This window comes from Salarias fasciatus, chromosome 3, assembly GCF_902148845.1.
Source record: "Salarias fasciatus chromosome 3, fSalaFa1.1, whole genome shotgun sequence".
Classification (NCBI taxonomy): Eukaryota; Metazoa; Chordata; class Actinopteri; order Blenniiformes; family Blenniidae; genus Salarias; species Salarias fasciatus.
This window is the reverse complement of record NC_043747.1, coordinates 16997033-17023082: the sequence shown is the minus strand read 5'-3', so window position 1 is coordinate 17023082 and position 26050 is coordinate 16997033. Positions and strand designations below refer to the sequence as shown.

General features: G+C 45.2%; 4 protein-coding genes across 4 annotated transcripts; all 4 read left to right on the top strand.

Annotated features, from left to right (window-relative positions):
• The first annotated feature begins 357 nt into the window (after positions 1–357).
• On the top strand, positions 358–4865 carry LOC115386229 (probable serine/threonine-protein kinase nek3). The gene is made up of 9 exons (XM_030088460.1): positions 358–369; positions 1296–1461; positions 2351–2379; positions 2550–2989; positions 3162–3655; positions 3749–4225; positions 4316–4409; positions 4514–4618; positions 4739–4865. Exons 1-9 carry the CDS (start codon positions 358–360, stop codon positions 4863–4865), a joined length of 1944 nt encoding a protein of 647 aa, XP_029944320.1.
• A 3826-nt stretch (positions 4866–8691) lies between these two features.
• On the top strand, positions 8692–12298 carry LOC115386228 (E3 ubiquitin-protein ligase TRIM21-like). Its single transcript, XM_030088459.1, has 7 exons — positions 8692–9261; positions 9344–9439; positions 10263–10496; positions 11223–11370; positions 11465–11491; positions 11644–11789; positions 11864–12298. Exons 1-7 carry the CDS (start codon positions 8692–8694, stop codon positions 12296–12298), a joined length of 1656 nt encoding a protein of 551 aa, XP_029944319.1.
• Positions 12299–13710: 1412 nt separating this feature from the next.
• rpgrip1 (RPGR interacting protein 1) lies at positions 13711–20707 on the top strand. The gene is made up of 29 exons (XM_030088286.1): positions 13711–13814; positions 14088–14141; positions 14238–14358; positions 14442–14647; positions 14720–14822; positions 14919–15059; positions 15153–15258; positions 15351–15374; positions 15471–15617; positions 15733–15806; positions 15951–16171; positions 16326–16432; positions 16535–16585; positions 16668–16847; positions 16948–17065; positions 17166–17675; positions 17767–17912; positions 18000–18232; positions 18322–18437; positions 18549–18733; positions 18836–18892; positions 18971–19155; positions 19283–19361; positions 19479–19536; positions 19622–19716; positions 19788–19977; positions 20055–20139; positions 20211–20338; positions 20472–20707. The coding sequence occupies exons 1-29, from the start codon at positions 13727–13729 to the stop codon at positions 20705–20707; spliced, it is 4044 nt and encodes a 1347-aa protein (XP_029944146.1). The 5' UTR covers positions 13711–13726.
• Positions 20708–22167: 1460 nt separating this feature from the next.
• LOC115386220 (PC-esterase domain-containing protein 1A-like) lies at positions 22168–25667 on the top strand. Its single transcript, XM_030088444.1, has 7 exons — positions 22168–22243; positions 22556–22635; positions 22724–22956; positions 23052–23202; positions 23394–23607; positions 23846–23911; positions 25561–25667. The coding sequence occupies exons 1-7, from the start codon at positions 22168–22170 to the stop codon at positions 25665–25667; spliced, it is 927 nt and encodes a 308-aa protein (XP_029944304.1).
• Positions 25668–26050: the final 383 nt, after the last annotated feature.

The window sequence follows — 26050 nt, the reverse complement described above, 5'->3', positions numbered from 1 at the left end:
CCCACAACGACGATGGATGAAAGTCCAACAACCACATCTCCTTCAACAACTTCGACTTCTCCCATGATTACAAGTGTAACTCCAACAACTACTTCTCCCTCAACAACCTCGACTTCTCACGCAACGACTACAAGTGTAACTCCAACAACCACTTCTCCCTCAGCAACCTCGACTTCTCCCACAAGTACGATGGATGAAACTCCAACAACCACTTCTCCGTCAACAACCTCGACTTCTCCGACGACTACAACAGATGAAACGACAACAATGACTTCTCCCTCAACAACCTCGACTTCTCGCATGACTACAAGTGTAACTCAAACAACCACTTCTCCCTCAACAACCTCGACTTCTCGCATGACGACAAGTGTAACTCAAACAACCACTTCTCCCTCAACAACCTCGACTTCTCACGCAACGACTACAAGTGTAACTCCAACAACCACTTCTCCCTCAGCAACCTCGACTTCTCACGCAACGACTACAAGTGTAACTCCAACAACCACTTCTCCCTCAGCAACCTCGACTTCTCCCACAAGTACGATGGATGAAACTCCAACAACCACTTCTCCGTCAACAACCTCGACTTCTCCCATGATTCCGACAGATGAAACAACAACCACTTCTCCCCCTACCTCAACTTCTCCCATGACTACAAGTGTAACTCCAACAACCACTTCTCCCTCAACAACCTCGACTTCTCCCACGACTACGACAGATGATACGACAACTACTTCTCCCTCAACAACCTCGACTTCTCCCACGACTACGACAGATGAAACGACAACAATGACTTCTCCCTCAACAACCTCGACTTCTCGCACGACTACAAGTGTAACTCAAACAACCACTTCTCCCTCAACAACCTCGACTTCTCCCATGACTACAAGTGTAACTCCAACAACTACTTCTCCCTCAACAACCTTGACTTCTCCCACGACTACGACAGATGAAACGACAACAATGACTTCTCCCTCAACAACCTCGACTTCTCGCACGACTACAAGTGTAACTCAAACAACCACTTCTCCCTCAACAACTTCGACTTCTCCCATGACTACAAGTGTAACTCCAACAACTACTTCTAACTCAACAACCTCGACTTCTCACGCAACGACTACAAGTGTAACTCCAACAACCACTTCTCCCTCAGCAACCTCGACTTCTCCCACAAGTACGATGGATGAAACTCCAACAACCACTTCTCCGTCAACAACCTCGACTTCTCCCACGATTCCGACAGATGAAACAACAACCACTTCTCCTCCAACCTCGACTTCTCCCACGACTACAAGTGCAACTCCAACAACCACTTCTCCCCCAACCTCAACTTCTCCCACGACTACAAGTGCAACTCCAACAACCACTTCTCCCCCAACCTCGACTTCTCCCACGACTACAAGTGTTACTCCAACAACCACTTCTCCCTCAACAACCTCAACTTCTCCCACGACTACAAGTGTAACTCCAACAACCACTTTTCCCTCAACAACCTCGACTTCTCCCACGACTACAAGTGTAATTCCAACAACCACTTTTCCCTCAACAACCTCACCTTCTCATGCAATGACTACAAGTGTAACTCCAACAAACACTTCTCCATCAACAACCTCGACTTCTCCCACAACGACGATGGATGAAACTCCCACAACCACATCTCCTTCAACAACCTCGACTTCTCCCATGACTACAAGTGTAACTCCAACAACCACTTCTCCCTCAACAACCTTGACTTCTCGCATGACTACAAGTGTAACTCAAACAACCACTTCTCCCTCAACAACCTCGACTTCTCGCACAACGACAAGTGTAACTCAAACAACCACTTCTCCGTCAACAACCTCGACTTCTCCCACGATTCCGACAGATGAAACAACAACCACTTCTCCTCCAACCTCGACTTTTCCCACGACTACAAGTGCAACTCCAACAACCACTTCTCCCCCAACCTCAACTTCTCCCACGACTACAAGTGCAACTCCAACAACCACTTCTCCCCCAACCTCAACTTCTCCCACAACTACAAGTGTAACTCCAACAAACACTTCTCCCTCAACAACCTCGACTTCTCCCACGACTACAAGTGTAATTCCAACAACCACTTTTCCCTCAACAACCTCAACTTCTCATGCAATGACTACAAGTGTAACTCCAACAACCACTTCTCCATCAACAACCTCGACTTCTCCCACAACGACGATGGATGAAACTCCCACAACCACATCTCCTTCAACAACCTCGACTTCTCCCATGACTACAAGTGTAACTCCAACAACCACTTCTCCCTCAACAACCTCGACTTCTCACGCAACGACTACAAGTGTAACTCCAACAACCACTTCTCCCTCAGCAACCTCGACTTCTCCCATGACCACAAGTGTAACTCCAACAACCACATTTCCCTCAACAATCTCAACTTCTCACACAACGACTACAAGTGTAACTCCAACAACCACTTCTCCATCAACAATCTCGACTTCTCCCACGATTCCGACAGATGAAACAACAACCACTTCTCCTCCAACCTCGACTTCTCCCACGACTACAAGTGCAACTCCAACAACCACTTCTCCCCCAACCTCAACTTCTCCCACGACTACAAGTGCAACTCCAACAACCACTTCTCCCCCAACCTCGACTTCTCCCACGACTACAAGTGTTACTCCAACAACCACTTCTCCCTCAACAACCTCAACTTCTCCCACGACTACAAGTGTAACTCCAACAACCACTTCTCCCCCAACCTCAACTTCTCCCACGACTACAAGTGTTACTCCATCAACCACTTCTTCCTCAACAACCTCAACCTCTCCCACGACTACAAGTGTAACTCCAACAACCACTCCTCCCCCTACTTCAACTTCTCCCACGACTTCAAGTGTTACTCCAACAACCACTTCTCCCTCAACAACCTCAACTTCTCCCACAACTACAAGTGTAACTCCAACAACCACTTCTCCCCCTACCTCAACTTCTCCCACGACTACAAGTGTAACTCCAACAACCACTTCTCCCTCAACAACCTCGACTTCTCCCACGACTACAAGTGTAACTCCAACAACCATCTCTCCCTCAACAACCCCGACTTCTCCCACAACTACAAGTATAACTCCAACAACCACTTCTCCCTCAACAACCTCGACTTCTCCCACAACTTCAAGTGTAACTCCAACAACTACTTCTCCTCCAACCTCGACTTCTCCCACGACTTCAATTGCAATTCCAACAACCACTTCTCCCCCAACCTCGACTTCTCCCTCGACTACAAGTGCAACTCCAACAACCACTTCTCCCCCAACCTCGACTTCTCCCACGCCTACAAGTGTTACTCCAACAACCACTTCTCCCTCAACAACCACAACTTCTCCCACGACTACAAGTGTAACACCAACAGCCACTTCTCCACCTACCTCAACTTCTCCCACGACTATAAGTGTTACTCCAACAACTACTTCTCCCTCAACAACCTCAACTTCTCCCACGACTACAAGTATAACTCCAACAACCACTTCTCCCCCTACCTCAACTTCTCCCACGACTACAAGTGTTACTCCAACAACCACTTCTCCCTCAACAACCTCAACTTCTCCCACGACCACAAGTGTAAATCCAACTGCCACTTCTCCCCCTACCTCAACTTCTCCCACGATTACAAGTGTTACTCCAACAACCGCTTCTCCCTCATCAGCCTCAACTTCTCCCCCGACTTCAAGTGTAACTCCAACAACCACTTCTCCCCCTACCTTAGCTTCTCCTACGACTGCAAGTGTTACTCCAACAACCACTTCTCCGTCAACAACCTCAACTTCTCCAACGACTACAAGTGTAACTCCAACAACCACTTCTCCCCCTACCTCAACTTCTCCCACGACTACAAATGTTACTCCAACAACCACGTCTCCCTCAACAACCTCGACTTCTCACACAACTACGATGGATGAAACTCCAACAACCACTTCTCCCTCAACAACCTCGACTTCTCACACAACTACGATGGATGAAACTCCAACAACCACTTCTCCTTCAACAACCTCGACTTCTCCCACGACTACAATTGTAACTCCAACAACCATCTCTCCCTCAACAACCTCGACTTCTCCCACAACTACAAGTATAACTCCAACAACCACTTCTCCCTCAACAACCTCGATTTCTCCGACAACTTCAAGTGTAAATCCAACAACCATCTCTCCCTCAACAACCTCGACTTCTCCCACAACTTCAAGTTTAACTCCAACAACCACTTCTCCCTCAACAACCTTGACTTCTCCCACGACTACAAGTGTAACTCCAACAACCATCTCTCCCTCAACAGCCTCAACTTCTCGCACGATGATTACGACTACAACTACGAACGATGCAACTACAACAATCACTTCTCTCACAACAGCTTCTACTTCTCCCACAACGTCAACAGCACCTCCAAATACAATAATACCTACACCTTCCTCCACAATGTTGTCCTCAATGACTACAACAGATGAAACTCCATCAACCATTTCTGGCTCAACAGCGTCAACTTCTCGCACGACGACTACGACTACGACAGATGGAACTACAACAATCACTTCTCTCACAACAGCTTCTACTTCTCCCACAACGTCCACAGAGCCTCAAAGTACAATAATACCTACACCTTCCTCCACAATGTTGTCCTCAATGACTACAACAGATGAAACTCCAACAACCACTTCTGCCTCAACAGCCTCAACTTCTCACATGACTATGACTCCGACAGATGCAACTACAACAATCACTTCTCTCACAACAGCTTCTACTTCTCCCACAACGTCAACAGCACCTCCAAATACAATAATACCTACACCTTCCTCCACAATGTTGTCCTCAATGACTACAACAGATGAAACTCCATCAACCACTTCTGCCTCAACAGCCTCAACTTCTCGCACGATGACTACGACTACGACAGATGGAACTACAACAATCACTTCTCTCACAACAGCTTCTACTTCTCCCACAACGTCCACAGAGCCTCAAAGTACAATAATACCTACACCTTCCTCCACAATGTTGTCCTCAATGACTACAACAGATGAAACTCCATCAACTACTTCTGGCTCAACAGCCTCAACTTCTCGCACGACGACTACGACTACGACAGATGGAACTACAACAATCACTTCTCTCACAACAGCTTCTACTTCTCCCACAACGTCAACAGCACCTCCAAATACAATAATACCTACACCTTCCTCCACAATGTTGTCCACATTTCCAACTACAACGATCACCACACCTTCGTCCATATCCCTGTCATCAACCACTCTTCACCCCTCGACTTCAGTCACAGGTTCTTTTTGTGCATTTTTTTGTTGTCCAAAACATTAATCAACCAGTTTTTGTAGAAATATTAAGTTAACTTTTTATAACATTGAAATTTTCTTCTTATCTTACTCAATCAGCGCCTTCAGAACCAACAAACATCAGAATAATAGAGCAAAATGAGACCAGTGTCACTCTGCAGTGGGACAGTGTGAACAACAGTGTGAGCTTCATCATCCATTTCAATGGTACTGAGATAAATGTCACAGTACCAGATGGAGACGGACCAGTGACTCACACAGTCTCATCGCTCACTCCTGCTACTAAATACATATTCACCATCTTCTCCGTGTTTGAGGACGTCAGAAGCAGTGGAGTCAGCATCACTGCAGTCACTGGTAAACCCATTAATTTGCTCAAAGTTAATTTAAAAAGCCGTGCTACTGTGCTTGTTTTCTTAATTATCTGTAGTCTTAATGATCTGAATTCTTCACAAGATTGACTTAACAAAGGATTAATTTTGGTTTTACCCAAAACAGCATTAAAAGTATACCTATCTCACTGATAACCGTTTATGAGTGAAGTTTTTATCATGGATGTTTAATTCTTTTTCACCAGTTCTAAAATTGTTCTTTTTTTTTTTCCTTTCTATAAATTACCTCATTTTCTCAAAAATGCCTTGGACTCTGCCTCATACATCAAAAAGAACCTTGTAAGTTGAAATTTTCCTACTGTTGGGTACATGTAAATATAAAATTGTGATTTCAAAGTCACAATCCATACTTAAAGTATTAATGTTTTTAAAGAATATATATATATATATATATATATATATATATATATATATATATATATATATATATATATATATATATGTACAGTGTTGGGAATAACGGCGTTAGTAACGGCGTTATTTTTTTCAGTAACGAATAATCTAATTAGTTACTTTTCCCATCGTTGCAACGCCGTTACCGTTACTAAAAATATGAAGTGGCGCGTTACTACTGACTGAATGAAGCGCGAGTGTCCGCTGCTGCCGCACACATCAGCTGCAGGAGAGAGCAGGGAGGACGGGGGAGAGGGGAATGGGGGGGGGGGGGGGGGGGTGATGAAGACGCGATGCTGATTGGTTGGTGGGCGGGCATGCCCTGTCCACGTGTCTCACTCGCTGCACGCGCTGACCGGTAAACACAAGACAGAGACAATGTCGTGGAGCTCGAGCCCAGAACATAGAAAGGTAGCGTTCTGAAACTGGAAGCCTCACTGGAGACTTTATCCACGTCTGCCACATGCCAGCATGACACTTGTTGCTGCTGCTGCTAACCCGACCCCGAGTCCAAACGCAGCAGGTGGGAGAGGGGCCGCTCTGTTAAAACAAGCAACCAGCAGGCGACCAGAGCCGAGCTGAACACACTGACTGCAGGTCCACTGGAACACAGTAGGCCTAATGTACAGTTACAGAGATTTGCAATACTTAATGGCCAGAAGTTTACATTTGTGTTTTCTTAACAGGCTGCAATTTAGTTCAAATAAATACTAAATGTTCTAAAATACTGTATGAAGTGTTTTTATTCTTCAATCAGTTGATATAAACATCTTTGATGTTATAGATGTTATAGAATGTGGTAATGTGTAGAACATGAAAAATAACATCAGTTACTTTGCTGAGGAACTAATTACTTTTTCAGTGAGGTAACTGAGTTACTAACTCAATTACTTTTTGGGAGAAGTAAATTGTAATTCTAACTAATTACTTTTTTAAAGTAACTTGCCCAACACTGTATATATATATATATATATATATATATATATATATATATATATGTGTGTGTGTGTGTGTGTGTGTGTGTGTGTGTGTGTGTGTGTGTGTGTGTGTTTTTGTCATAGTGACAGACATTTTTTTTTTCCTAAGTGTTACAGCCACACAATGATGTTGTAGTTCAAACAAGGTGTATGTGCTTATAAGACTCAAAATCACCTTTAATGCTTCGTATGTAGAATAGCTTCTTCACAACACAGCTGTGTTTGTATGTTTTGTCACAGATTCTGTATTTCTGCACACAGATTATCTTGTTGGGATAAATGCTGGAATAAAGTCCTCTGTTCCACTGTCAGATCTAGACATTGAAAATATCGTGGCCCAGGTGAGAATAGCTTCTTTTTGTTTTTTTATTATTGTCAACAAGAAGAATCTTACATTGAAATAGTATTTAATTTGCTGTTGTATAACATTCTTGTCTTGTTCTTTTCGATCTAGAGCTTGGAAACCTTTGGGCTGCCACCACATACTTTCTCCTTGAGAGTTCGGTCAATTCAGAGGAAGAGAATACCCTAAATAATAAGATGGCGTACAGAGTTGATTTGCATTACCATATTAAAGCCTTCTCGCTCAGATTTTTTATGCATAGTTTTACAAAATGGTTGTGTAATAATGTAGCTCCTGTGTTTTATTGTGTGTATATTAAAGTAATTAAGATTACAGTTAATGAATGTGAATTTGAATTGTCTGAATTTGTCTTCACTACATACTAATAAGACTTTTGATGTCAATGGGACTTTTCTGGGGTTTTTTAATAAAAAATAAGTGAAAGCATAAAGGAGTACAATCTTGTTGAAAAGGTGAAGTAGTGAATTTCACATCTGTAACCATTTTTAATCCAAACGTGAAGGATGACATCTGAAGTAACTGGAGACAATACAAATGCAGTAATGTACTTGAACCCGGCTTCACTCCTCCCACTGTGGAACAATGTGCTGAAGCTCTGCAGAGCAGGAAAAAAAAAGAAAAAGAAAACAAAGTCCCAGAGGGAGTGGTAACAGCTGAATGAAGAGGACTTTGGCTTCACAACCACAATGCCAGTGTTTGCCTCGGCTGCCTCATAAGGTCAAGTTACAGGTTACTAAAAAGGTAAGCCAAACGCAGTCATAGATAAAAATGTTACTCCGTATTATTGATTATAGTTATGTTACATATCTGTTTGGTTTTTAATTAAACAAATCTGCAAAACAATGCAGGCAGGCACCTATGCGAAGCCGTGAGTGCGTTCCCCGGTGCTGTGAGTGGTGTGTTAAAGGAGTGTGTACCTCTCAAAGTGTACACACAGTGATGAGCTGCACTTGTTGGAAAAGGGAAGTCTCAGCTGTCATGGTTATGCAGTCCATGTTTTTATCTGACAGAGAGGAGGACAGGCCGGCCCATGTGGCCTTGCTGCTGTACTTTGGCCAGTGGGCAGTTCAGAATTGTTTCCAGTTAATGATAAGACCGATCACAGGGCTTACAGTGGCCGCTGTAGGACAAAACGTAGATGTTCAAAGGTCACTGATTCAGAATCATGAAACATTTATCACTTTTACTGTTAATCCATGGATAATGTTCCTTTTTTTTTTTTTTTCCTGAGGCCTGAAGCCATGGCTGCCCCCGGCGTCCTTCTGTCGGAGGTGCAGTTCCAGTGTTGCATCTGTCAGGATGTTTTCACGGAGCCGGTCTCCATCCCCTGTGGCCACAGCTTCTGCTTCACCTGCATCACGTCGCACTGGGACGCCAGCGCCAGCGTCACCTGCCCCAAGTGTCACGCAGTCTACGAGGGCCTCCCAGAACTCTGTGAGAACTCCTTCGCCAAGGAAATGTCCGAGCAGATCCGGGCCCGGAAGCACGGCGGCGTGCCGTCAGCGTCAGGAAGGGCGATCCGCTGCGACGTGTGCGTGGGGGAGCGTACCGAAGCTTTGAAATCCTGTCTCGTGTGCCTGACCTCGTATTGCGAGAGTCACCTGGAGCCTCACCTGCGAGTCGCCACCTTAAAGATCCACAAGCTGATCGAGCCGGTGCCCATGCTGGAGAAGAGGATGTGCGGAAAGCACCAGAGGCTGCTGGAGCTGTTCTGCAGGAGCGACCAGCGGTGTGTTTGTGTGCTGTGCACTGAGACAGACCACCGCAGCCACGACACCGTCCCGGTGGAGCGGGAGAGCCAGGAGAAGAAGGTGAGATCCAGTGTTTTCCCATTGCTATTGTGATTCCTGTTGTGTAGATTAGTGAATCCTGTATTTCTGTTTTGATGATCAGAACCAGGTGAAATCAATGGAGGCCAGCGTTCAGCAGATGATCCAGGAACGACTGCAGAAAGTGGAGGAGATCAAACACTCTGTGGAGCTCAGTAAAGCAAGTAGACATAAAATCAAATAGTTACATCAGTGGAAACATCGACTAAGTTTTTAAAACTAACACGTAACAGATTAAAGGAAAACTCCGAAGATTTTTGACCCGCGCCCTATCCCTATCATTGACAAAGTTAGACAAGCTCTTAAATACCTTTGTTGTGTCTCTGCGTCCAGTAGCTGGTTCCCAGTTGTTAGCATCGTAGTTAGCTTAGCTCAATTGCTGGAAGTCAATTGGAAACATAGCCGGACTGACGAAAGTGGACAAAATACTCCCTCCAGTGGTCCAGGGGATGGCGTATTAGCACGTGAAGTAAATCTGAATGGTTATCAAACATTATAAAAGACATGTTATCTTTTCAATCTGTTAAAATAACATTTTGATACACACAGACCTGCGCATGCGCAGTGCTCCGCGGAAGGATATACCGGAGCACAGCAGTAGAAGCCATAGACTCAGCCACTGTGCACCGGTATATCCTTCCGCGGAGCACTTTTTAAAATGTTTTATAACCATTCGGATTTACTTCACATGCTAATACGCCATCACCTGGACCACTGGAAGGAGTATTTTGTCCACTTTAGTCAGTCCTGCTCTGTTTCCAATTGACTTCCAGCAATTGAGCTAAGCTAACTACGATGCTAACAGCTGGGAGCCAGCCACTGGACGCAGAGACACAAAAAAGGTATTTATGAGCTTGTCTAACTTTGTCAGTGATAGGGATAGGGTGTGGGTCAAAAATCTTCAAAGTATTCCTTTAAATTTTTTGGTGAGGGAATTTTACACGTCACAGCCGAATAATTATTGACAGGATTACGTTCCGCAGGAAAACTCAAAGAGGGACATCCAGGAAAGCGGGATGGTTTTCTCCAATCTGTTTCACGCCATGAAGAAATGCCAGCTGGAGCTGCAGCAGAGGATCCAGAGAGAGCAGGCTGCAGCTGAGCTGAGGGCGGAGAAGCTCATCTCAGAGCTGCAACAGGAAATCTCAGAGCTTCACAGGAGGAGGAGTGAACTGGAGCAGCTTTTTCACACGGAAGACCATCTCCACCTCCTGCAGGTCAGGAAACCTCTGACTCATATGGATTATTATCATTATCCTCGCTCCTTTTTGATGGGAGGCGTTTCGCCACATTGATGTCCTGTCCTGGTGGCTTCTAACCCTCAATTGGACAATTAACCAGATTTCATTTTCATTTATTTATGTTACTTTTGAACTGATGACAAACATAAATATGTAGGTAAATTGCCATCTTAAATTTCAAGCTTTCCTTCCAGTGAATTCAAAAAACAACTATAAAAAAGGCAAATTTTGGACAAATACTACAATATACAGGAGGATTTTGGTACTCAATAGCATGCAGCCATCATTTATAGAAATCCATTGAGAATTAAACAAACTTTTAAAGCAGGAAGTGTCAATCACAGTGGAGTCGACCAGTAAAATTGTGCCATAATAACTTTTAAACATTAACTTTAAAGTTAAAATAGCACTTTTGAAAGAAAAAAAAAGTTCTTTCAAAATATTTCACATAGATTAAAAAAAGCTCCCTATCTCAACATAAAACCAATGTTGATGATATTTCCTGGAAAAATAAAATGTAAATGTCTAATAATCAGCATTTTTCAGGCATGTTTTTACATGCATGGAACCAAAAGGTGTTTAAAAATGACTATGAAATGTTCAAATGTCCCAACATAACACCTGAAGTTTGTTTTTTGTTTTTTTTTTTCCAAAGAAAACTCTATAGTGGATCTAAATAACGTCTCACCTATTTGATTTCAGAGGTTTCCTGCCCTGAGTTCAGCGCTGTCAGGCAGGTCCTGCTCTGATATCGTCGTCCATGCAGACACATGCCTGGGAAGTGTGAGGAGAGCGGTGGCCAGCATCGAACAGCAGCTCCAGTCGGAGCTGAAAAAGCTTTCCTTTAGAGGTGAATGCTGCACCACATCATCAAACTGCTGCTGTCACTAAACATCCACATGGAAAAGGAATGTTTAAATGCAAATATGTTTATTATATTTCAGAATACGAGAGGATGCAGAAGTATGCAGGTACAGCTTCACATCTTTTTTACAGACATGAAAACATCCTATAAACTTTCGTTTCTCAATATTTTTACGAAATGACAAAATCAAGTTTAAAAAATAATATCATTCCAAAGTAGACTGCCAAAGTTCATGATCTTCCTTTATCTGTCCTCCAGCTGATGTCCGTCTGGACCCCAGAACAGCCAACCCGTGGCTTGTTCTCTCGGAGGACGGCAGACGGGTCCAGGATGGAAACGTTGAGCATAAAGTTCCCGATCTCCCGGAGCGTTTCGACACGGCTCCTTGTGTTCTCGCCCTCACGGTAATCCTCAACGTTTTTTCCAGATTCACTCACTGTAAATCCATAGCATCATCCCAGTCTTGCTGGCTGTACAGGGCTTCACCACAGGAAGGCACTACTGGGAGGTGGACGTGGGCGACAAGACGGCGTGGGACCTGGGCGTCGCCAGGAAGTCGGTCACCAGGAAGGGAGTGGTGGTGCTGAGCCCGGAAGAGGGCTACTGGGCCATCTGCCTGAGGAGGGGCAGGGAGTACCGGGCCTGCGCCGAGCAGGCCCAGCTGCTGTACCTCCCTCAGAGGCCGCAGGTCATCGGCCTGTTTTTGGACTACGAGGAAGGAACCGTGTCGTTCTACGACGCTGCGGCAAAGTCGCTCATGTATTCCTTCACGCAGTGCCACTTCACCGAGGCCATGTTTCCCTTCCTCAACCCAGATATCAGCGACAGCGGCAACAAGTCGCCGCTAGTCATCCGCTCGGCCAGCGCCGTTTTTAAAAACTTACATAATGACGAAGACATTGCTACTATATGATGGAAAATTAACGTCAGCTCTTTGTACAGTTCATATTTTATTGTGAAAATCACAAAAATGTATTCTAAATTGAAAAAAATACAAGAACAAAACCTATGTGAATTCATTCTATGTTGAAATTTAGATTTTGATTTCTTCAAAATCTCAAATCATAGTGTTGGTCTGAATCAATAAGTCCTCATTTCACCTCAATAAATACAGTATGAAAAAAATAAATGATATTTTCTGAAATATGTCTCAGATTAACTATTGTTAATATTGGATATTCATGCACCTGCTCGTTTCCTCCCTCTTCAAATAACCTCTCATATCTCATGTCTCAAACCTTCTCACAGTCGTCATCCTCCCCCCTTTTCCTTATTTGCTTTTTTAATTTGTGTGTGTGTGTGTGTAATATAATAACAGATCATGGACCAGCCTCACTCCAACAGTGGCTAGAATTAGTCTTTATGTGTGAACTTCAAAACTGACTCCAGGACAGATCTTTTGGGTGGCACACAACCTGACGCTTGTTAATCAGATTAGCAGGGAAATCGGATTAGGCTGAAAGCAGATGGAGCAGTTGGGCAGATTTAGAGACTGAATCTTGGTGGGAGGCATTATGAACAAATACACTCAGGTACGTCGCCGTGCTGAAGGGAATACGAGACAAAAACAAAAAGTCCAAAGAAAAAGAAAACAAAATATGATGCACAATCTTGGAAGAAACACATCTTAAACCCCATACAATAGAGACAGAGAAGAAGGGAAGAAAGACTGGAGGAGGATTAAAACTGTGGTCATCTAAACACAGGGCGGAGACAAACACACACACACACACACACACACTTCCTGAGTCTGCAGCTTATACTGGCCACTAAGCACACTGCACATTGCTTTACTGGAGGCAGGATTTGTCTGAATGGCCGACAGGAGAAGGTGAGTTTGCTTTGTTTTTATTCAGTGTCTGGATGAGAGAAAAATAGACACTAAAAGCCACAATCCTGCCGTTGTGTAGAATTAATACTGCAACAAGCAGCTGCACAGACATCAGTCTTCTGCAGCTGAAATTAGAGAGACGAAGCCTCCTGCTGCTTTAACACTGATAAGAGACAGACTGCAAGGTTATTATTCCAGTGTGTTTAAGGCATAATTTAAATATTCAAGACATTTCATCACCTTCTATTGTATTTTGGGGTCAAAATGAGGTTTCTCCTGTCTGAAACTTGCATTTCTGATTAACTGATGACAGTAAATAGCCTTTAGATGTGAATTTAAGTGTGTGTGACTGTCCGGTGTGAACACAGTGCCGAGCATCCCTTAACTGGTCACTCATAACATAGAAGGTAAATTTGTGGATGATGATAATAATGATGATGATTTTTTTCCTTTTTCTTTTTTAAAGATTGTAAAACTCGAGCTTGTCCGATTGGCTCTGAATAGAGCAACATGTCTCCAGTTGTGGACGAGACAGCCGGGGACCTCCCAGTCAGGGACGTGGGGCTGATGAGAGGAGGACTGATGCCGACCATGCCAGGTTTGTTTCGATACTAAAATTCTGTGATAATTCACCTCAGCTACATAAATCTATTTCTTAGTTTTAATGTGTTTAGGATTTGACATAATTAATTTGGTCAACAGAGGGACAGTGCAGTGAAGACATTATGCGTTTTACAATCATGTGATACATGTAATTTTTCTCGAGGTTAATTTTCAATTTCTGCGTTGAGATAAATAATGAATATTTACAGAGGCCTGGTGTTGAGCTGGAGACAGTTAAATAGAAAAAGCATTCCACTGTTTCTTACAGACACGCTACGAGATGTAAAGTCATGGAAGAGGCATCATGTCATCAGGTCAAAAGGTAGACATATTGGATTTAAATCAGTTTTCAGCTAATCAGATCCCTGTATTGAGTTCTTCATCTGTCTGCGTTCACTCTCCGAATGTCTCTGTTCAGCAGATCCTCAGCGCCTGTTCCGGTTTCCCAGGGAGCACCTGGAGGACCTGTGTCTGCGGCTGCAGGAGGAGAACAGCGTGTTGAAACAGCACACGCGTACGCAGGAGCAGAGACTCCGCCGGTAACACACACGCCTTCATCTTCTCATCTGTTTTATTCTAAAAAGTCCTCCTGCGGCCGGGCTGACCTCCCGTCTCCTTGCAGGATGTCCACGAGGCTGAGCCGTCTCCGCCAGGCCCGTCCCGGGTCCGGCGGGCTGAAGGACCGGGACATGGAGGCCACCATACAGGAGCTGGAGGCACGCGTGGCGACGCTGGAGAGCCAGAAGGGCGTCCTGCAGAACAAACTCAGCCTGGCCAAGCAGCACATCGTCGACCTGGGCGCCCGGACGCCATACAAGCTCAGCAAAGGTCTGGAGGAGTCCAGCTTATACACAGAGACTGTTGTAATCTGTACTTATTTCTTCATCTTTATGTTGTTAGGTAAAAATGTGGAAGGGGAAGGCGGCATCAGGCGGACGACGCAGACCGCACCGCCTCGATACGGCCCCACGCTGGAAGACACCAGGGGGGAGATGGACAGATTGTAAGACTGTTTTCTGTTTGGTACAACATGAGCTCACACCCTCCTCGACAGCCCATTGAAAGATCCACCACTGTTTCCACACTGGATCCCGCCCAGCAGGTGCGGCGTGGCCGAGCAGGTGAGGATGGCGGAGCTGGAGCTGACGGCCCAGGCGCTCAGAGACACCCTAAAGGACAGAGAGAGGGAGATGGAGGGGACGGTCAGAGAGATGAAGAGGCAGCAGGCCGACAGACACAGGTAGCTACAGAACAGCTTTCAGATCTCTGCTCAGAAACCAGCACAGAGCGACTGTTTTTAACATTTTCTACTCTCATCTCCTCCGTCTATCAGAATAAACATCAGAGAGAATGTGGATCTGATCCGTCTGCAAAAGCAGCTTTCGGAGAAGAGCGCAGCCCTCAGAGTTTCTGAGGAGAAGTTCACTGATCTGCAAGAGGTCTGGAAACCAGCTTCTCTGTCATTTTACATTAGTGTGTTTATGGTTTACGAGTCATTCCTCCCCATCTCTTATCCTCTTTCCTACACCAGGCCTACGAGACGCAGCTAGACGAGGTAAAAGCTTTGCTCATGCACAAAATGATCATTGAAAGTTCATACGAATTCCTTCATTGGCTGTAGTAAATCTGACTGTGTGACGTGTCGAACCAGAGTCAAAGATCTCTGAGGGAAAGCCAGGGAGCTCTGCTGCAGAAGGTGGAGGAGCTGGCCGAACAGTTGAAGCAGGAAAGACACCGAGCTCTGGCACTGGAGGGACAGCTGGCCTCCAACACGGTGTCTCTGCAGACTCTGGATAAGGTAGAATATCACCTGTACTGGACCAGATGTGTTAGAAAGACACCTTCATTGTGAAAATGTTATGTATTTGACACCATGATGTCAAATTTTAAGAAGATTCACTTTTTTTTTTCAGCTCCAAGACAGGATTTCAGACCTGGAGGGGGAGAGGGATCAGATAAAAGAAAACTTTGACACTTTATTAGAGAGGTAAGAAACAAAAACAACTTAATTATTTATTATGCTGACATTTAGCAGAAAGGCTTTTGTAAAATGGCAACATTTAACTTATCACCATGTTCTGAACAGTAAAAATCAAAATACAAATGGAATCCATGCTGCTCTGTCCATCAGAACCTTATCTGTCAGAAACAGTCAAGACGACGTGGTGGAAAAACCAAGAGAAGTGGCCCAGAAGAAGGAGAGTGTGGGTGAAAACGTCTGCAGGACGGATATCCAGAGTCTGGAGGAAGCGCTGCAGGCAGAGAGGGAGGAGCGGGTCCGGCTGGAGCAGGAGAGGGACAGACTGAGGCAGGAGAAGGAAATCCTGGAGGACGAGAGAGAACGAGAAAGAGGCGAGCAGCAAATCAATCAAGACAGTCAATTCCATGATGAGATATTTCTATGCGTGCTCTCATTTCTGTAGATAACTGTGAAGATTCTTCAGTAACTACAATATCAATAATTCTCTTTTATGCATTTATTCCTGTGTTTTGTTGTTGCTTTCAGAGATTTCTGTGTTGTCCAGAGACAAAGAAGAGCAGCTGGAGCGGGAGGTTTTCCAGTCCAGGCAGCAGATCTCTGCTCTTCAGGAGCGACTAGACTCCGTCACCAAGGTCGGTCATTCTGACGACAATAAGACGCTGCTGGGCCGCTGTTTCAATGCAGACTTCATCCCCTGTTCAGCACATTTTCTCCTCCTCTCTCCTCTTTTGCAGGAGTTTGACATGAGCGTTGAAGATCTCAGTGAGACTCTCCTGCAGATCAAGGTTTGGACTGTATTTATTTATGTATTTTAACTAAAGATACAAGCTGGAAAAGCCTTATGTCACGTTGTCCCTCCAACTCCAGGCCTTCAGGATCCAGCAGGAGAACAGACAGGCTCTGCAGTTCCTCCAGGCTGACGGGACGCGGGACGGATCGACCCGGGAGCAGGTCCATCTGCAGGCATCGCACGCCGAGACTGTGCTTGAGCTGCAGAAAGCCAGAAACCTTCTAGTTCTGGAGCATCAAATCACTAAAGACCTGCAGGTGCAACCCAAACTTTAAATACGTCTTTTACATGATATTTCCATGGGATTTTATCTTTTAAACTGCAAAAATTTCTTTTTTTTTTTTTGTCACATAAAAGGAGGAGTTAGTTACCATCAAGCATAAGTTTGAGAGAGAACAGGAAGAGAGCAAGAGGAGAATGGCAGAAAAGAATAAACTTTTGTCTAAACGAGCTTTACAGATCAACACGTTGCAAGGTATGGATAAAATAACGCCTGTATTTGTAGTGAAACGAACCAAAGTAAAATTAGTGTAACTGTTTATAGGATTTTTATCTTGATGTTCTGACATTTAAAGGCCACTTGAAAGAGCTGGCGTACGGCGCCAGGAGCTCCAAGCGGACCATTCCCACCCAATACATCTGGCCCGCTGGAGACGAGGAGGCAGTTCAGCCCGTCGATGACGACAGGTCTTTCTCTCAGCTGAGGGCTGGAGAGTCTCTGCTGGAGATCCATCTGAAGGCCGCCACCTTCACCCCAGCAGGGCTTCGACTCATGAGCAGCATCTGTCCTGAAGGAGACCGGCCGGAGAGCGTGGTGACGTTCTGCACCTACTCCCTGCTGGACTTCGAGGTTCACTCCACCCCTCTGGTGTTGGGGAGCCAGCCCAGCTTCGGCTTCACGTCCCGCTACACCCTGACCGCGCGAGATCTGGGAAGGCTAGGGGGTCAGGGGTCAAGGGTCAGAGTGGAGATGCACCAGGCTTTAGGGGGAGTCAGATTTGTCACCCACGGGAGTGGGCAGATTGGTCTGATGGGGGCGATGGAGAGGAGAGGCGAGCGCGTTGGTGGGCGTGTCAACATCACTGGTGAGTCCTGCAAACATGAAACACTGAATAATCCTCATTGTTGACCTTGTTTCTTCTGTTAGAATAAAAATGTTCTGTGTTTGGCTCTCAGGACATGAGGGTGAAATCGTTGGTGTTGTGGACTTCTGGGTGCGCCTGTTCCCTCCCGCCGAGCCCCTGGGCGGCCTGCTGGGGAGCGGAGCGCCGTCGAGGAGTCCTCTGCAGCAGACGCTCGGCTGGCAGCACAGCTTTCAGGAGGTGAACCACAGAGAATAAACCAACCTCTTCTAGTTTCCTGAATGTGTGCCGATGTGTGTCGAGACCATCCTTTCCTGTGCGCGACAGGAGCTGCATGATTACGGCGGCGGCATCCCCAACGAGCTGCTGGTGATGCTGGAGCACTGCGTGGGCCTCAGTGCCCGCTGGCCAGGAGTCCTCCCCGACGCCTACCTGACGTACCGGCTCTACGACCTCCCGCCCCACGTCTCCCCGACGGTCCAGTGTTCTGCCGATCCGGTGTTCAACGACGCCGCCAGCTACCCGCTGGCGGTGACCACCGACGTGCTGCACTACCTCAGGTATCATCTCAACACAGAGCGGGATGTTTATGTGACAATTTATGTGAAAGTGGTGTTATATAAAAATGGTCTTCTGCTTTATCGCGCAGGTCGAGCAGCCTGTGGGTTTATGTGTTCGATGACAGCGATGACCAGGTACCGCCGGCTTATTTATCCAAGACCCCCGTCCCGCTGCGATCCCTGGCTACAGGGAAAGAGATCAGAGGTGAGGAGTCGAGAAAAGAAGGTTCACGGTGATTCTAAATCATGTCGACAGAACCAGACGATCTATACTGAACTAACCAGGAGGTGTGTCTGTTCGTCTCCACTCGTCCAGGCGATTATGTTTTAAGAGATGCGGCCGGAGGACCCCGGGGCATGGTCAGGGTCACCATGAGGTGGAAGTACCCCTTCCAACCCCCGGCGGACGTCTCGCTGAGCCGACAGGGGAGCAAAGCCATGGAAATCAGGAGGGAGGAGGCTGAGGCATCGCAGAGGCCGGTCGCCAAACCCAGGGTGAAGGTGTGCCATTTATCTAAAAACACTGAGGAACAACCAGTAATGCTTTGAAAAGGTTAAAAAAAACCCAGTTTATTTACCAAGTTTGATACCTGTTCTTCACAGACTCAGCAACCTGAGCCCAGGGAGACTACTGCGGTGCAGAAAGAGGTAAAAAGCCGTGTAAATTTCAAGCAGCATCACAGGTGATTCAGTGTTTTCGGGACACAGTAGTGTGATTTTTATGCCATTCGTTCACAGCCTCGGCCTCCACCGGTCAAACAGAAAAGCTCACAGAACCTGCGACCTGAACAAAGCGTCTCCGCTCCTCGTAAGTCCGCAGACAGGAAGAGATCAACCAAGAGCTCGTCTGGATCGTACCAGAAAACACCGACTCTCACACCGGAGCCGAGGCTGACCACACCCTCACATTTACACAGCACCAGGTAGGTTTTCAGCCTGTAATATTTTCTCCATTTTCACAAAGTTTCATGAAAAACAATTCGAAAATAAGTCTTTGTTGTCACGTTGAATTATTATTTTCTCACCAAAACGTATCTCATCTGATTGAAGATCCTCAGAAGGAAGATCTCCCAGGCAATCACTCACAGCTTTATCGAGGAAAAGTTCCGCCAGCGACGCCCGGGCTCAGGTCAGATTCATGCCGCTGAAAAGGCTTAAAAACTTCAACATGTGTGATTCAGAACTGTAAGAATCCAGCCGAGAACCTGCTGGTGGATTGGCTCAAATATCACTTGCTTTGCTTCAGGACCTCCCCTCTGTGGATCAGGTGTCAGTGTTTGAAAAGCTGGAGGAAGAGGAGAAGAGTGTGAGTGGTAAGTAGTTTACACACATTCCATTTCTCTCTTGAACGACTTGATGGATCATGAATTTACAAAATTCATTTTGTAGCTGCTGCTGGAGACGGTGAAGGCCCTGACTCTTCAGAGTCAAGCTCCTCACAGAGCGATGTTATCATCGTATCTCCAAAACGGAAGATGCGGAAGGTACGGTACACGGAACAACGTGCGGGAAAAGGTCTGGTTATTTGTGCGTAAACGATGTAAATGCGTTCCAGGGTGACAAGCTCCGAGTTGAGATTCTGTCCTTGACGTTTGAACCGTCGTCACACGTGGCGCTGGACGAGTCGGTGCAGCGGGTCTATGTGGAGTACCGGCTGCTGGGGGTCCCGATGGAGACCACAGAGACCCCCATGTCGCTCCGCAAACCCACAGAGGGGGAGGAGATTCACTACAACTTCACACGAGGTGAGATTTACTGATATGTTCTTTTCTGTGAATGAAGTTGTTGAAGGTATTAACCCTTTCGTCTTTTTCCGCTGCAGTGATTTATGTGGACGGCTCCCAGGCCGCTCCGCTCAGACAGTATCTCTACACCATGCTGGAGGGAACTGATCCCAACCAGGGCAGGTAGGGTCTAACTTCAAACTCGCTTCAATGTCACAAACTGTAAGCATGACAAGAGTTGTGTTCTGCGGAAGGTTGAAGTTCACCGTGGTCAGTGAGCCGATGGACGACGATGACGAGTGTGTGGACGTTGGACATGCGTTCCTCGACCTGAAGGAGCTCCTCCTCTCGGGAAACGATGTCATTGAAGAACAAATTGACAGTAAGTGTTGTGTTTGTGTGATTATATCAATCAATCAATTTAGCTTTAGATTTTTTTTTTCCAGATATTGTTGCTGGGAATATTTTATAAATTGGTGGAGAGTTTTATGACAACTTCTAAATCTTTCCTTCAGTTGTGAGTGTGGATGAGGACAAGGAGGTGATCGGAAACCTGAAAGTGTCTCTGGAAGCAGCCAAGGCTCTGACTGGAATATACCAGGAGTTTCACCGCAGAGAGGAACCCAAGGAGGAAGACCAGACTGACGAAGAGGAGGAAGAAGAGAAGGAGGAGCGGGAAGAACCAGGAAGAGACAAGAAAAAAGATCAGATTCAAGTGATAGATTATGATGACGACAGTGACTTTGTCTGATTTTATTTATTTATGCATTCATAGCTTCAGAAGTATTACCAAAGAGAAGGAAGTGATCTATTGGACAGACATAAATAGCTGTTTGCACCAGTTTGAATATTCTATAAATTTGATGTCCAGTTTATTTATTTTTAATCCAGGTCACCTACTGTGTATCTTCTTTTCCTTCTACAAACTCAGGACTTGAAAATGTGAATTGTCTTTTTATTTATGCTTAAATTAACTAATAAAACAAAAACCAAGGAGCAAGTTTTTTGTTTAGTAATTGTGTATAGTTTCGTATGTTGTCTACGGATAAATGAGTGTTTCAACATCAGAGTTACAATTTATTATTGCTGCTGGATGACTGAAATCTCGACTTTGTCCAGATTAAAGTCCAGATTCCCAGAAGTGGAGATATCTTCAGATAATGGGTGATATAATTTTGAATAAATATATATACAACAAAAAGCTATATATTTATTTCACTGTTTTAGACAGAGTGTAAGATATGCGAATTTACGTTTATTTCATATTGAAATATAAGAAGAAGATACTTCAAAGACTGCGGGAATTCAGGAACACAGAGGGGAGATGGTTTGAGAAAGCTGAGCTCAAGGTTTCTATAAAGAAACACCTTGAAGGTCTTTTCTCCTGCAGTCCCTGAACGCGCCGCGAGCTCAGAGGAACCTGTGTCCTCAGACTGTCTTTTCCCCTCCATTTGTTGGCGCGAGGCCTTTAAAATTTCTTCCTTTTTCGAAATATTTTGGACCTGAGTGACTATTCCTGGTCGCTAATTGCCCAACTGAAAGATCCCACTCTTCAGAGGAACAGGACAACCGCTTGGCAAAATACATGTTTTAATAAACATCAGCGAGGAAACCGAGGCTAAGCTAGCGGCGCTAAGTGCTCATCGAGCGGCGGCTTCAAAGTACAATAATGGTAAGTTCGATAAATTAAATTCTATAGGTGAAGGCTCTAGTTTGGAGCTGATGGTTAAAGTCTTCAAATCTTACTGTTCGGTAGCTAACAAACAATTGTCAAATTAGGGGAACCAAGTCGCTCGTGAGTAGGTGTTTCAGATTAATTGGTTTCCTTGTTAACTAGTGTTAACTTCATTTAGCGTGTCTTGTTTTTGCAGCTGTTTAAAAAGTGACTCACAAAAGCTATAAAACTTCAAACCTTTCTTGCAAATGTGACCAAACAGCATTCTCTGGTACAGCTGCTGGTTTGTTTGCTGTTGAGTTTTTAGTTTGAGGTTCTACTCTTGCTAGCACCAGGAAGTTGGTCACCAGTTAACAGGGAAGCCAGTTAATTTGAAAGCGCGGTAAATTTTTGCTGGATTAATTTACATAACCAGCCAAATGCAGTGAAACTGTTTTTATTTTCAAATGTGTTGATTTATTTGCGTTTTCATTCTGAATCAAGGCCTGACAGTCAAATGATATCAATATCCACCCTCCCCAAATCAACAGGCAGAGATGAGGAGCTTTGTGAGCCACAAGCAGGCCAGCCAGCTGCTCCACAACAAATTTGTGGTGGTGTTGGGAGACTCCAGTGAGTACTAGTTAAATTTACCTCCTATAAATATTCTTTTCAAGTGTTGATTTGTTCAGAGCAGCTCGGATTAAAATATTTTAAATTACCTTCAGTTCATAAATGAAAGGACAGTATCATACTTGAACTTGTCACACATCAGCATTCACACCTCCTGGCAATTAATGTAACCTCTCATACATCTTTTGAACTGTTAAAAGAACACAGAGGTAGTTTTCTGTTTAGGGTATAATTTTTAACACAGTAAATTGCTTGAGTCTGTGGTGTTTCCTTATTGTGATTTTAAATTCTTTCTTGAAATTTCCCCATCAGATCAGCGAGCAATATATAAAGATCTTGTTCTGCTGCTCCAAAAAGACAAATTTCTCACCCTGAAACAACTACGAACCAAGGCAAGGACGAAAAGACAAACGTTTAAAAAGCTTACACATCTTTATTTGTTTTTCCTTTGGGCCTTACCTTTCCAAATTCCTCCTCCAGGGGGAGATGAGCTTCGAGCAGGACTGCCTGGTGGAGGGAGGCTGTCTGAACAAGCTGCACAACGGGATTGCATACAGAGAGGTCCGGCAGTTCCAGTCAGACCACCACCTGGTGCGCTTCTACTTTCTGACGCGCATCTTCTCGCGGTACATGGAAAGTGTCCTGGAGGACTTCCGGCAGGGTCTGAAACCAGACGTGGTCATCATCAACTCCTGCGTTTGGGATATTTCAAGGTGGGAAGATGGTTTGTACTGTTGTTGAATTTATGGTGCGAGATCCCGTTAAATGGTGCAAGTGGACCTGATGTAGCAGTTTTTTTATGTTTTAGGTACTCCCGCAATTGGATCGGTGATTACAAGGAGAACCTCCACACATTCTTTGAGGAGCTAAAAGCGATCCTGCCGGAGGAAACGCTGGTCATCTGGAACCTCACCTTGCCTTTAGGAGAGAAGATCAAAGGAGGGTTCCTGGTGCCCGAGGTGCGTCCTCCACAGTCATTTGCATTTGACATGGTTACGGAAATCTGCTCTTGTTGGATTAGCTTCACACTGATTGTATTTAGAAATCGTCCATACCCCTTATTACTGGGGCATAGCATCAATTTAGAAAGGTTTTTACTTCGTTCACGTGTTTATAAATGTTTTTAATGTCTCTGAATCACTCCCCTCAGATTCAGCACATGGCTCCGCAGCTGCGTTTTGATGTGATCGAAGCCAACTTCTTCAGCGGGACGCTGGCCGACGCGTATAACCTGGATGTTGTGGACCTCCACTTCCATTTCCGCTTCTCCCTGCACCGTCGAACCAACGACGGCGTGCACTGGGACAACGTGGCCCACCGCAGGATAACATCCGTACTGCTGCAGCACGCCGCAGACGCCTGGGGTGTGGTGCTGATGAGTCCGCTGGATGCTAGTGGCAAGAATAAGACCACACACACACACACACACACACACACACACACACACACACACACACACACACACACACACACACACACACACAATATACTCCAGATATGACTCCCCATCCTCCTGGTTTAGGCTTAATGTTTTCTATATACTGACACTGCTCTGGCAAGTATTTCCTTTCCTCTAAAATGTGTGTTGTTCTTTGCTTCCAGAGCGCAGTGTGGAGGAGATCAAGCTCTCGACCAACATCAACAAAAACGGTGGTCTAAAACACGAAGGTGGGCTGAAGTTAGTTCTGTTTAGCTGATGATAAAACATGAATCAACACAATGACTAACTGAAGTAGAAGAATATAGATTCTTTTCTTAACCGTTTGCTTTCATTTCATTGCATGGACACATCAGTATGTTCACGGGCACTGACACAGACTGTGATTGAACTTCATTTAGAACACAAATCTTGTATGAAAGCATCTTTAAGGATCTTTAATCTTCGGCATCTTTGGCAGATTTGCGCCCAACGAGGATTCACTACAGCGACCACAGGGAGATCTTCTTCACTGATTCCCAGGGTTACGGCGACGTCCAGCGCCACCCAGGACCACGGCCTTATCCCCCCATGTACCGACGTGTCCCCCTCCCTCCTCCACCACCCTCCCCACATTACAGGTTTCCCTATGAAAACAGGCCTGCTCCAAGCGGTACGTTTTCCTCCCAGACTCAGTTTCATTCCCTACCCTCATGGTTTAAGCTTGATCATCATGAAAGTCACAATATGATACGATGCCATACATAAAGATTTATAGTCCGATAAAAATCAGGGTTGTCAAATATAAGGCCTGTGGGCTAAAATCAGCCCGCAAGAGGCTTCAATGTGGCCCACGATCCCACCAAGCAAATTGTTAAAATTGTAGAGAAAGCTGATCTAAATGAATCTAATAATAGGCAGGTAGATTTCATTATTATTGGTAAAAAAAAGTTGAAAATCCATTACTTCCAGTCCTGAGAGGAGACACATTTTGCAGATACTCACGTCGGTGCGACGGTGCCTCAGGTGAACGCATATAATGTTTGCAAACGGCTTGTTTTGTCACTTCCTGTTTTTGAAGGCAAACCTGCTTAGCACGGATATCTACCATCCACAGTCGTGCAGAATAATGTCCTTGCACCGTTTGTCCACCAGAGGGAGCTCTGACTTCATTCATATCCTCAGTCCTCACTGCTGTTTTCTCAGTAGTCGGAGGGGCTCGTCCACGCTTCACGTGTCTGCGTTTCCGTGTCCGCTCTGGAGCATGCGCACTGATCCACGCGCGTGTGTGTTATGCAGTAATATTATAGGTCGGACTATTTGTGACCATTATATCTTCAAATTTTATCCATGAAATAATTTGTAAATTAATCGGTTGATAAATCGGACATCAGAATTTTTTTCTGTCAAATATCAGAATCGGCGTTGGCCTCAAAAAAAGCCAATATCGGTCGGTCCCTAGTTTTCTATGTACTGAAGCTGCTCTGACAAGTGTTTTCCTTGTATTAAAGCGTGTATTGTTCATTGCTTTCAGAGCACAATGGGGATGAGATTCAGCACTTCAACAGAAACGGAGCTCCAAAATACACTGGTAAGAATCACATGAGGACGACGTGTGGGCTGAGATTAATTCCATTGAACTGGTTTTAAAACGTAAAGACTAAAGATAATTATGCAGGGAATGACATACTGTTTATTCTTTCTCTTTCCTATCATGCCCCACCAGCGCCACAACCTTACTCCCCCTTGTACGGACGCATCCCCCTCCCTCCACCACCCTCACCGTCTTTCAGGTTTCCATATGAGAACAGGCCTGTTGGAGACGGTAAGCGCCGCGGCGCCGCCATGTTGAGGTCTGTTTCCTGCCTCAGCCTCTGACCGAGCCCCTGGTGTTTTGCAGACTTTGCCTCCAGGCCGTTCAGGCAGTCTGTGTTGAGGAACCAGCTCACCACCAGGCAGCACTACGCCCCGTACCCCCCCGGCAGACGTAACCGATACAACTACTGAAGTGTTGTTCTTCTTCAGAGATGCTCAGATTCAGCTCACACACTTTCACATGGCGTCCTGATCTGTTTCACCACAGCGTTCTGCATCTAACTCAGCTTTTTGTTTTAACTGCGCGTCACTCTGATACAGACGAGTCATTTTGTGACGTTTGGCTTTGGTTCGAGTACGTATATGGAACCTTTTAGACAGTTGCTGGAGATCATTAAAGTTTGTTTATCATTTCATTACGTCCTGTCATTTGTAAAGAAGCACCAGGAAGAGATCAAGAATGGACCATCAGCAACTTTGGATTTATCTGGATAGATTCAGAAGTCGTTTTATAGGTTTATCATTACGTTACTCTCGAAACATCAGCAAATTGGGTAATTTGCGCAAGGAGATGA